At 45.4% G+C, this 12,678-nt stretch overlaps 1 protein-coding gene and 1 pseudogene across 2 annotated transcripts in view; one reads left to right on the forward strand and one right to left on the reverse strand.

Annotated features, from left to right (window-relative positions):
* The window catches only part of Dgkd (diacylglycerol kinase delta), a 101,658-nt gene that overhangs the window by 28,707 nt on the left and 60,273 nt on the right, over nt 1-12,678 (forward strand). For both annotated transcript variants that reach the window (XM_023722172.1, XM_004637328.2), the window contains exons 2-3: nt 3,073-3,183; nt 4,629-4,709. In XM_023722172.1, coding sequence (XP_023577940.1) covers nt 3,073-3,183; nt 4,629-4,709 — 192 coding nt within the window. The remainder of the gene's footprint in view (nt 1-3,072; nt 3,184-4,628; nt 4,710-12,678) is intronic.
* On the reverse strand, nt 11,021-11,428 carry LOC101565398 (annotated as a pseudogene).

Raw genomic sequence — 12,678 nt, forward strand, 5'->3', positions numbered from 1 at the left:
AGGTGCTTTAGACCACTGAGCCATCTCACCAGCCCCTTCTTGATCACTTTTAGAGCATTGTGTTTTGACTGAGTGTTTAAAAATATTCTGCTGCCTATATAGTATTTGGGAGCAGCAAATCAGAAGAATTGTAGTTGCTGAGAATGCTTCAAAGAAATACCGGTCTTTATCTTTTCCCCAGCCTTTTCCGCTAAAACCCACCAGAGTCTTTTCTGAGCACACTTGTTCTATAAATAGACTAGCAGATCTCCTTGGGCAGCCCAATATTGCAAGCTCTCATCTGCTTTTTGAAAGATTGTATTTTGTGTGTGCACACACTGGAGTGGAATGTGTTTTAATTTTTCTTTTATGTGTTAGATGGGTAGGAGATTCAAGAAAAAAAATACTCTAGCATCTGTCAGTTAAAGATAACTTTCAGCTTCTCTGTTTGGCTTGTTGTTTTCTCTTTTTAAAAATGTGCATGTAGGAAGGCGATGGAAGCGATATCTTTCCCTGCAGAGGTAAGGAAGGTGAGTAGGGCAGAGGAGGAGTCTACCCAGGGGTCTGCAGAGGGCAGGGCTCAGGAGTTTGGCCTAGGCATATGTGGCTGCTGTGGCCAATGAGATGGGAAGGGTGCTCAGACCAGACCCTAGTTCCAGCTCTCCCACACTTCAGTTTGCTTCATGCTGCAGCTTCTAGGTCCTTGTTCTGTTTCAGCATGGGACCCCCCTACCAGTGGCTGCAGCCTGATGCATTTATATCTTTCCTGGATGTTGTTAGGCTCGGCTGGGATTCTCTCTGTCACTCTTGTTATCTGGGAGAGAGGACAGGAGACCCCTGCAGAGTGCAGGGGAGGTGGAAGCCAGAGTGGTTCTTCCCCAGGTCCCTGTCCTTTGAGAGCCGTAGAAAGAGCAGCTAGTGGTAGCATAGTTGGCAGGCGCAGAGCCCAAACCTTAATGCGGGGACCCTGGGTGATGGGGACCTTGTAGGTGTGGTGGTGGGTGCCAGCAGGTGTGCCACTTGGTCCAGCGAACATGTCCTGCAGTGTAGGAGCAGAGGCCCTGGGCCCTGAGTGCTGCCGTGGGTACACTGGGCCCTGTGTGTTTGATGGGTGTGGCTTGCTCCTGCATCCTTGCCTGCTTGCCCACTTCACCCCTGTGATGAGCAGGCTGTGGGAGTCTGCAGTGAGACTGTGTGCTGCACTTAGAGCTGGCACCTTTGGGTGCATGAGTTTCTGGTTCACACATTTTATTTCAGGAAGTTTTAAGTGGATCCTGAAACTTCAATACTTTGTATATACAGCTTTTATTTATTTATTTTTTTTAATTTTTAGTTTATTTGTGTGTGTGTGTGTGTGTGTGAGTGTGGCCAGCTCAGCCCACCAAGGGGCGGGGCTGGCTGGCATGTGGTGCTGGGGGATTGAACCACGGTCCCTGTGCTTTGCTTAAGCTTGTTCTAAGTAGGTGCTTTGGGGGCCTGCCCCTTAGCTCAGTTCTTTTTTTTTATTTTCTTTTATTTTTTTTTCAAAGTTTTATTGATAAACAGATAGCAATGAGACAGTTTCAAATCAAATCGGAAGTACAGTTTCAACAAATATTACACTGCATATATTCTTCTTAGTGGTTAATTGCTGTACAAGATGCGGACTTGTGATCCTATTTATTAGCTCAGTTCTTTAAGTGGCTGCTTCAACAAAGCAGTCAGGCTCAGGTTGCTGTGGTTCGATCTCCACAACACAAGCCAGTCATGCCTTGAAGGCATTTGGAGCAAAAAACAAAACAAAACAAAACACTAAGTAGGTGTTTTAGACCACTGAGCCATCTTTTTTTTTTTTTTTAATGTATTTGGTATAGAGTCTCACTGTGCAGCTGTTGCCAGCTCAGCACACCTGGGGACAGGGATGGCGTGGCATGTGGTACCAGGGATTGAACCCTGGTTCCTGTGCTTGCCTAAGCAGACACTTAGTCCACTGAGTTATCTCGGGGGCCTAGGAATAGGTAGTTAAAAGGAACTATTTCTCTGAACTAGTGTGCTTGTCCCCGGATAGAAATTTTAGAAAATTTCCCCTTTTCTGCGCAGAGATTCCTTGTGGCATGGTGTTTTCCTTGTGGCATGGTGTTGCTGCTATTTGTGGTATAAGAAGGTATTAAATGCCAAGAGCCAGGTTCTGGTTCTTCTGTGTATTTATTACTTTATGTTTTTTCTCCTGGGGAGCTGAGGATGGGACCTAGGTCCTTGTACCCACTGGGCCATGGCCCTGTCCCTCATTTGTTTCACTTCTTAGTGGCTTCAGGATGTCTCTTGATGGAACAGTTCCCTGAATGTTTGACTTCCAAGTGGTGTCCAGGGTCAGTGTCCTTTAGGGGCCCTATGCACAGGACACATGAGGGGAGGATAGCTCTAGAGAAGCTGTGTCTCTCAGTTCTTGCTGTAATTGAGCCAGGGTGAGTTTTGTGCCGAGGTGAGCACCCCTCCCCCAGGTGGTGGCTCATCAGTGCTAGAGGAGGACATGTGTGTTAGTGGGACCATGGCACTTCTGTCTCATCCATGGGCACAAATATTTGTGCCAGCCTGTGAGCTGTAGAGTCAGTGCAGTAGAGCACAGGCCTGGAGCTATGCTGAACCCTGGAGCAACGGACATAGAAGTTTGGCAACAGGATCCTGAGAAATGGCAGGAGGCCAGAGAACATGGAGACAGGGCCAAGAATAGCTGAAAAATACCAGATGCTAAAGTTGGGGAATGTACTGGCCTCATATCCCACTTGTCTTCCCAGTTGCCACTTACTGCCATCCTGTGAGCCTCAGTTTCCCTTCTGCTAGTTGGCCAGCATATCCAAGGCTCCCCCGGGGCTCTGCAACCTCCCCAGCACAGATATGCTGCTATCCTGTGGAGTTGGTATCCCACCCCCACACCCCCAGCAGCAGACTCAGTTGGGCACAGGTCAGGGGCTGTGTGAGTGTGAGAACTAGTGCTCCGGGGGATTCTTGGCCCCTTGGAGACACAGTGTGCCTGGCCCAGCAGGGCGAGTTTTAGCCAATTGCAAAAGAACACCTTTAGAGCGCATGTTCATGGGTCTCTTTCTGTACTTTCAGACTGTCATCAAAGAGGGGATGCTGACCAAACAGAACAGTTCATTCCAGCGATCAAAAAGGAGATACTTTAAACTTCGAGGCCGAACACTGTACTATGCGAAAACTGCAAAGGTGAGGTCCACTGAGAGGGACACTCAGGGCCTGCAGGGTAGGGGCTGAGTCCTCGAGGGCAGGTGGGAGTGTGGGCAAGTAACCGATTCTCAGACTGTTGCTTCCAGCTAGCTCTGTGATACTTGGGGTATCAGGTTTTGTCTCAAGGCATATTTTCCTTTTCAGAAAAATTATTATTTTTTTCATTTTTCTCTATTGCCATTTATCACAGGTGGGAAAAGCAAAAAAGGGTCACAGAGTTAACCACAGTTGGATACTTCCTTTTAGAGAGGTAGAGGTTTATAGGCTACAGATCTCTTACATAGGCTTAAAAGTTCTTTTTTGAAGTACAAGGGGGATCTTGGGGTGTGAACAGAAAGGTGGGGTTCATTCATTGTTTCTAGGCTTTCTAGCACATAGGCAGCTTCCTTGGTCCTGGGTACAGCTGGAGGAGAGGCTTTGGTGCTGTCGCTTGATGAGTATGGTGCCAGTCATTTCAAAGTGTGGTGACTGCGACCTGAACATCTGTAGTTTCTTAGCATTTTTGGTGGCAGTACTGATATTTTGATATTGAAAATACATGGAATTGGAATCATTTTTTGAGATGTGTCCCTAGAGAGTTAGTGGCTAAAATTGAAAGGAAACAAAGCAGCTTGTTTAGAAAGGGGTCTGGCCATAGGTTACTTAAAAGGCTGAACCTCAGAGGAAAAAGTTGAATCGCTTATTTTTTTTTTGCGGAACCGGGGATTGAACTCAGGCCCTTGCACTTGCCAGGGAAGCGCTTATTCCACTGAGCCATCTCCTCGGCCCTTGAATCTCTTCTTTTAGTTACTAGTTTTTCCTCCGGGAGTTTTGGATAAAGTCATCTTAGAACAGAGGGAATGGTGAAGTTAATGGGAGGGGGGCTGTGATGTGGCCACTTTGGAGGAAGAGGAGATGAAAGTGGGAGTCCTCATGGCCGCTTCTCAAACCTTGCAAGGAGCCTCGCTGTCTGTTGCACTCCTAGGAGTTCCGGCCTGCTGTTGAGGGCCTACCTCTCCCCTTTGAATAACTTATTTCAGCTAAATGTGCACTTTGGGGAACTAAAGCCACAGGAACGACAGAGGGGCCTCTGTCTGCTCGGGCTTTCTCTCAGGTAGATTGCTGAGGACACAGTTGTATTTACACATGAAATATTAGTGTTAAGGTAATGTTTGATACAAAAAAATCAGAACAGAAAGATCAGCCTTGGTTTTTAAATTTTTGAGTTTCTTTCTACCAATGCCATCACTAATGAACTCCTACAGTAAAAGAAACCACAGTGTCCCTGTGAGCTGTAGGCGGGTGGGTACAGCGGTTTGGTGTTGGTGTACTGATTGGCAGCCACATTTTCAGGCAGTCTGAGCTTACTGGGGTGGGGAAGGTGGGCATGGCCAGCACTTGGGTTGCCTGTGTTGTATGCCTGAGTCCCCTGATTCTCTCTCCAGTCCATCATATTTGATGAGGTGGACCTAACAGATGCCAGCGTGGCTGAATCAAGCACCAAAAACGTCAACAACAGCTTTACGGTAAGAGTTGGAGTTACACTTTTCTCATTCTCCAGCATGCTTGGCTCTTTTTGATTTGAATAGAGCTTGCAAGCACTTTGCACTTTTTTGTACTTCTTTGTACTTTTTTTCTGATTGGAATGGTTCCTGGTAAATTTTGTCTCTAAAGCTGAGAATAGTACTGTGGCTGGAGAATAACTGAGAATTTGGCACATAGAAACCCAAGAGACCCAGTGAGTCCAGATGATCTTTTTTTCTAATATGATGCAATTTTCATCTTAACAGTTTGGTACAGATGCTTGTTGTTTTTTTGTTTTTGTGGTTTTTTTTGAAAAATGCAGAAAAGTATGTCAGAGAAGTTGAAAAGCAGCCATAATTTAGGCATTTTGATAATAGCTATGTTTGTTGTATCTTTTATTTAGTACATTTAAGCTTTCCCTCCAAATTTATGAACCCTGTCTGTCTGTCTGTCTGTCTGTCTGTTCATTCCAATCTGAGGATTGAACCTGGGACCTCACATGTGGTACTGAGCTATATCCCCAGCCCTATAGTTCTACAGTACTTTGTGTATGAGATTCTAAGGGATAAAATCACAGGCTCACACCCCTTAGGTATTGTCACTGTTTATCTTGGGCTTTACTGCAAGCACTGAATTCTTTTTTTTTTTTTTTTGGCAAAACCGGGGATTGAACTCAGGCCCTTGTGCTTGCTAGGGAAGCGCTTATTCTACCAAGCCATCTCCCAGCCCCTGAATTCTTTCATATGTATTTTCTCCCTAGTGATTTTTTTCCCCCTAGTGATTTTTGATGGACATTTTTTTATGCCTGCTGATCTAAGTGTGCATCATTATGCAATGGCTATATTGCATTTTCTTACATAACTACATTTTTTGGTGTCATAGGCTAACTTTAGAATCTAGTGATGCAAGGAATGACTATAATGGCCACACTAGCATCTTAAAATATTTTTATTATTAATCTATTTCATTTAGATCTAAAGTTTTTTTTTTGGGAGGGCTTTATGAGACAAGATTTCACTACATAGTTCAGGCTGGCCTTGAATTCACAGCAGTGTTCTTGCCTCAGCCTCCTGAGTGCTGGGATTACAGGTGCGTGCCACCACGCCCAGTCTCAGTTGCCGTCTTGGGGCTGGCACGACAGGCCCGGGGATCGAACCCCCGGTCCCTGCACCTGCTTGCAGTTGTTTTAATCCACTGAGCTATTTGTCCAGCCCGTCCTGAAAGTTTTATTTCTTGTTTTTTGGTAACTTGAGTATTTTTAGTTGAGTTAATTTTCATCCTTACTCATTTTGTATAGCATATGCTATTGTGCATCTTAAGCATCTTTGTCTTTGGTTAGAACCCCTTTTCATTACTAAATTTATTTGTTTAGTTTGCCTGTTGTGAGACAGGATCTTGCTATGCGGTTCAGGCTGGTCTCAAACTCACAAAGGTCCTCCTGCCTCAGCTTTCCAAGTGCTGGGATTATAGACATGCGCCAGCATGCCTGGCCTAGTTTGCTTTTTGGTTACTTTTTAAAATTTGTTTTCTTGAGAATCAGTTTATAAATGAGTGATCAGTTCCACTTTTGTGTTTCTTGACCAGGTTTTTTTTTTTTTTTTAGCTGAAAGTCCTGAATATTTGACCAGTTTAGTTATTGGTTGGCTTATTTTTCTTTTTTTAAATGCCCGCGTGTGTACACACACACACACACACACACACACACACACACACGAGAATGTGAGGTCTCCTGAATTTGCAGGTCTTTCTGTTTGCATTTTATTTTATTTTATTTTATTTTATTTATTTATTTTTCCTCTCATTGGGTGTGGTGGCACATACCTGTAATCCCAGCTTCTTGTGAGTTTAGGGCAGGAGATTAGAAGTTCAAGGCCAGCCTAGAAAATTTAGGGAGACCCTGTCTCAAAAAAAGATGGGGGGGTATGGGGATGTAGCTTAGTGCTTGCCTAGCAAGTACCAACCAACCCTGGGTTCAGCTCTCTTTATAGTGTGGAGGGAAGAAAAAAGCAATGTTTTCTGAGCATGTTATGGAAAATAAAAAGTATATGAACGTAATTTAGGACATTTAAAATCACTTCTATCTTTTGATTTTTTGTTTGTTTGGTTTCTTAAGACAGACTCTCGTTATATAGTCCAGAATGGCCTTGAATTCAAAATTCTGCTTCAGCTTGTCATGTGCTGGGGTATATGGGGTGTACCACTATGCCTTGCTCTAAAGCAACCCCTACTCTTTTCCGAAGATATTTAGCAATCTATTTTGGTTTATATTATTCCTACCAAATGCATTTCATAAAATAGTTTTTAAACTTTTTTCACCTAGTACTTTCTAAATGTTATTAATGTTGGATCATATTCCACTGTATAAATAAATATTTGGTCCATCTATACTATTGAACATTCCTTTTCTTACCATACATAGTGTTGTGATGTACAGTTGTGCAGAGGCTTTTTGCATATTTCTGAATGTTCCCATAATGTAAATTCTTAGAGTGTTATGAGATCAAAAGTATGCATTTTCAAGAGGCTCTTGAAAAAAAAGTACAGTGCATACTAGCTTTTTTTTTTTTTTGTGGTACTGGGGATCAAACTCAGTACCTTGTACTTGCCAGGCAGGCGCTTATATTGCTGAGTTATCTCCTTGGCCCCTGGTGCATGCTAGCTTTCTGGGCCTTGAAAATACAGTGCTAAATGAGAGAAGCCAAACAAGAAAGGTCATGTTAAAAAAAAAAAAAGGTCATGTATATTACAATTACATGTATATGGCGTGTCCCCAGCAGACATGTGTGCATGCAGGAAGTGAATGGATAGTTTTGGGGGACGTAGGGAAAGGAAGAATTTCTAATTGACATAGCATTTTTTTTTGGTTGATGAAATACCCTAAAATTAGAAAGGTCTTAAACTTTGTAAATATACTAAAATCCTGAGTGGTACACTTTAAAAGTACTCATGAATTATATTTCAATAAATATTATAGAAGTGGAGCTGGGTGGCTCACGCCTATAATCCCAGAGCTCGGGTGGCTGAGGCAAGAGGCTTGCCCTGGATTTGAGGCAGCTTGGACTGCCTAGTGAGAGTCCCTATTTCACCCACCCCGCAAATTAGAAAAATAGCACAGCACTGTGTATGCTTCTGGTACTGTATGAATGCCTACAAGAGCTCTGTCAGGCAGTCTGAGGAGGGGCCTGGTTTGTATTGTCCCTGTGGGAGCTGTGTTGCGAGTGCCAGGTAGTTGTGTCCAGACTAGAACCTGTCTGCCGGAAGCCTTGGCCACTGGGCCTCCCTGTGCAGGCTGGCTTTGGTGATGTCACCCCCCTCCCCTGTACTCCCTCCTCCGTTTATTTTAGGTGTTGTTAGTGTTCTGAGAACTAAGTGCCTTTTCATCTGAAAAGTGTGGGGAAGACAAGAAAAAGATGAAAACTGAGGTTTCCCAGAAACATGCTCCCTGGAGAGGCTCATTCATGGGTGCTCAGGAAGAGGCTGGAGCAGGGGCATCGGGAGGGTTGGAGGCCTCCCTCCTGCCCAGTGAGGCCTCCTTATGGAATGAGTTAGTTTGGGTCCTGGGGCTGGTGCTGATTCCAAAATTTCTTTATATAAAATTCATGCTTTATGACCTTTCCCAAGCTCTCTGTGGGACCTGTTAGTCTCCAAGCTGGCGAGCTGCAGGAGTCTGTTCACAGTCTGCATGTAGCTGGTAGGTCCTCCCAGAGGCAGGCCCAATGTGGGCTTTGGGCCCCACCCCAGAGCTTGGCCTTGAGCCTGGCAAGTGGCTTGAATGTGCAGAATGGACAGGTGCATCAGGCTTGGCTTCCATTCAGGCCAGTAGTAATTCCCAATTTCCACATTGTGCCTGCACTGCATGCCCAGTATGAATGCCCAGTCAGTAGACTGCTGCGTGAACTGAGTCACCTCACAGATGGGAGCTATTGTGGTTTGAGTGACATGAATACATTAATTCCACATGAGAGAGGGACCCTTTTTTTCCTCTTTTTTGGGGAAGGGTACTGAGAATCGAATGCAGGACCTTGCCAGGCAGGCACTTGTGCCACTGAATTGTATCCCCCGCCTCCAGGACATTCCTCTTGAAGGCCAAAGACCAGCGCCATGAAGAGATGGGCTTAGACTTCTAGGGAGGTAGGACAAGACATGGGAGGGAGGAGAGACTTTTAGGCAGATACGATGGGAGAATGGTGCAAATGAGCTGGAGCGGATTCTGATTGTCTTAACAGAGCAAAGCAAAGCTTCAGGACAGCTAGATATTAGCCCTAAGTGTTACCATTTTGCTCATGCTGGGTGGAGCTCTGGTATGGAGAAGTGTCCTCGTGTCCCTGCATTCTCATCTTCATGGGTGCCACCCCTGCAGGGCCAAAACCTGGCAGCAGTAACTCAGCACTGTCCTTAGGATCAGGCACATTAGCTTGAGTCAGTAGGTACAAAAGGCCTTTGTTATGTCATGACCAGATGTCTCAGAGCTCACACCTGTTCCTGTCTGTTACTCAGTCCCCTGTGGTCTTATTTTCTGTTCACTTGAGCATATGCTTTGTGCTTTGGGAACTGTGTTCACCTCTTTAGTTGTTGACTTGGCAGGGGGTTTTGAGGGTTTTCTGGCCATCCTCTGCCCTGTGCTTGTGGTCCCAAGATGAGGAGGAGCCCTTCTTGGCATGCTGTGTCCAGGTGGGGACCAGGAAGACTTAGTCTATTGTGAGGCTGTCTTTGAATGTCCAGGATCTGTATTTCTTTCACTAGATACAAGACCCTACCTGTATAGCAGGAAGAGGTTATGGTTCACCCCTCCCTTCTTCCCATTCATTTCTGGCAGTACGAAACCTTTCAGGTTAGCAGTGCTTAAAAGTAAGGATTCCAAAAGCCAATGTGAGTCCCACCTCAGCCTCCTGTCTGATGACCTTGGTAAGTCACATATACGCCTGAGCCTGTGTTCTTGTTTAAGCAATGGGACTAATAATAGTATCTGCCTTTGGGGTTGTTGTGAGGATTAAATGAAGTAATGCAATGATAGAAGTGTTATGATCAATATTATGATTATAGATACTCAATACCGATTATTTATTCAATTCATGAATTGAAAGCAGGAAACTTGGCAAACTTACTATGTCACTTGGTACTTAATTAGATAGTTTCTAGTTTGGTTTACGTTTTGTTTTGTTTTTTTTTTTTTGGTGGAACCGGGGATTGAACTCAGGTCCTTGTGCTTGGCAGGCAAGTGCTTATTCTACTGAGCCATCTCCCCGGCCCCCGACAGTTTCTAGTTTGGAAACCTTACATTTCATAAACAAAGGACTGCATGGTTTTTGTGTCTACTGAAAAATGACCTCTAATTGGATGGAATCATTCCACGTTGCTCCAGGACTGGCTGTGTTATTGCTACCCCTTGGGCGGTGCATAGTACCTGCTGGGTTAAACCTTAAAGAAGAAACACAAGTTGTACTGGAATTTACCTGAAAGGTAAAGTTATTAAGCAGAGTCATATTCTGCCCATTTTGAAAGTGCTGACATCATTGAATGTTTCCTAGTTCTTCATTGAAGTTCCCAGCCTGCCCACCCTAATACCGCCTGCTCTAACCATGCTTGCTCCTTTTAGGGAACTTCCTCTTCACAGTACCTGACAGCCCCAATCTTTGGAGGGCTCCACCCCCAGGTCCCCCCCTGAAGACCCTGTCTGTGCCTGCATGCCTCATAGGTAGTGTTCGTATACAACCCATATACCCTCACTGTCTGTGTGGGGTCAGGCGCTGTCTGTGCCGTAGGACATGGTCCCGAGCTTGGCTGTGTCTGAGCACTCTTTGGATGCTCAATTTGGAATTTAGAAGTAAATCAGTTCACAGCCCTGCAGACTGAATTGATTTACAAGTGGGTGACTTTTCAGAGTTTTCCGTAATTTGAGGGTCCAGCCATGCTCTTGAGTGTACTTTATTATTTTTTTATTTATTTATGTTTATTTATTTATTTGAGACAGGTTCTCTTTGTGTAGTTCAGGCTACTCACTTGGTAGCCTACATTGCCCTGACACTCATTCCTAAGTGCTGGGATTACATTGAGTGTACTTTATACCATTCATTCATGATGTGATGTCACATTAGTACATGCTCTTCAGTGATTATCTACTTGGTCACAGGTTTCACTGTGTAGTCTAGGCTGGCCTTGAACTCACTGTGTAGCCCAGGCTGGTTCTGAACTCTGACCCTCCTGCCTCAGCCTCTTGAATACAAGGACTGTAGGCATGTTTTACCACACTCAGCTTGATAGCTTGATATACTTTTTTTTTTTTAAGTTTTTTTTTTTTTTTTTTTACCAAGGCCAGAGTTTGAGTTTTATTGTGACGCCGCTCAAGCCTTGACGGCAAACTTGCGCAGAGGGTACAGCCGCTCCTTCCGCTGCTGCTTCTTGGTCTTTAGCTTCTCCTCATGCTTATTGAGCCGGCGGCGCATGGCTCGCATCTTCGTGGGCCGCAGGTCCAGGGGCTTGTACTTCTTGCCCTTGTAATATTTCCTGAGGTTTTCTTTCTGGGTCTGGTTGATGACAGTGAGAACATGGGCAATGGATTTGCTAACAACTCGGATCTTGGAGAGCTTGGACGCCGCGCCGCCCGTCACTTTAGCGACGCGCAGCTGTGACAGCTCCACCTTCAGGTCGTCTAGCTGTTTCAACAACTGTTCTTTCTTCTTGCCTCGAAGATCCCGAGCCTTAATCTTGGCCATAGTTGCAAAAGAAGGAGCCGCCGCCGCCTGCTACGAGAGAAAGAGCTTTTTTTAAGTTTGATACACCATTTTTTTTTTTTTTTTTTTTAAACTAGAGATTGAACCCAGGGACTTTGCACTGAGCTGTATCCCCACCTCTTTTTAAAATTTTAAAATTTCTCACATAGTTGCCCAGGCTGGGCTCAAACTTGGGATCCTCCTGCATCAGCTTCACCTGAGTATGTGGATCCCAGGCTTGTAGCACCGTGCTTGTCTTGTCACAGTTTCTTACAACTTGTGAATTTGAGGCCAGGGACGTACGTTGTAGTTCCATGCCCCCAGCACCCTGTCCTTTGGGCTGACTGCATGCCCAAGTGTGAGCTAGAAGGACAGCCATACAGCACAGTGGGAGGAAGATGGTTTGCTCTGTCTTGGGGGGACCCCCACAGATGCTCCTCAGGGGGGTGTGCTGGGACTCACTGCCCCCTACACCCTATGAGCAATTTTGGGGTGGGCAGGGCCAGCCCTGCTGTGCTGTGTGTGTTCACCTCAGGGCTGGCGCTTGAGAATATCGTTCACTGTGGGATTGTAGAGATCACCTGCTTGAAGTCAGATGCACGTTGGCCACCTCCTTTCTGACAGGAAGCAAGAACAATTGGACGAGATTTGAGTTTTAGAAAAACTTGTTTTTCTTCTGTTTCAACAGTCCCATGTCATGGCAACTCTGTCCTAGTCTCCGAAGAGCGCAGAGTGAGGGAGTACCTTGTCCTGTGCCCTGGGCAACTTTGCACAGCCTCTTAGCTGTGAGAGGTCATTCTGGTGTCTCATGGGGGTGGCCAGGGCAGGTCAGCTATCTTGTGGGTGGAGAGCAGGGACACTTGCTAGTTGCCTGGTGTGTGAGTCATAAGGGATGGCCTCTGCTAGAGGGGCAGGGATGGGAGCTGGGGAGCCTTGGTTCCTAGGAAATCGTGGCACCAGCTTCCCAGGTACCAGACTGTACCCGAGCATGGTGGTGCACTTCTGTCATCCCAGCACTCAGGAGGCTGAGGCAGGAGCTTTACTGTGAGATCCAGGCCAGCTTGAACGATATAGGGGCCTTATCTCAAAAAAAAGGGAAGGGTGGAGATGTAGCTCAGTGTGAAGGCCCTATGTTTAAGCCACAGTACCACAATAAAAGTGAAAACCAAGTTCCAGCATGCTGGGTCACTTTTTTAAACTTAATTTTATTATTTAATTATGGTAAAATCTTACTATGTAGCCCAGCTCAATCCCCCCCCCC

This window comes from Octodon degus, unplaced genomic scaffold (assembly GCF_000260255.1).
Source record: "Octodon degus isolate 3935 unplaced genomic scaffold, OctDeg1.0 scaffold00089, whole genome shotgun sequence".
NCBI classification, from domain to species: Eukaryota; Metazoa; Chordata; class Mammalia; order Rodentia; family Octodontidae; genus Octodon; species Octodon degus.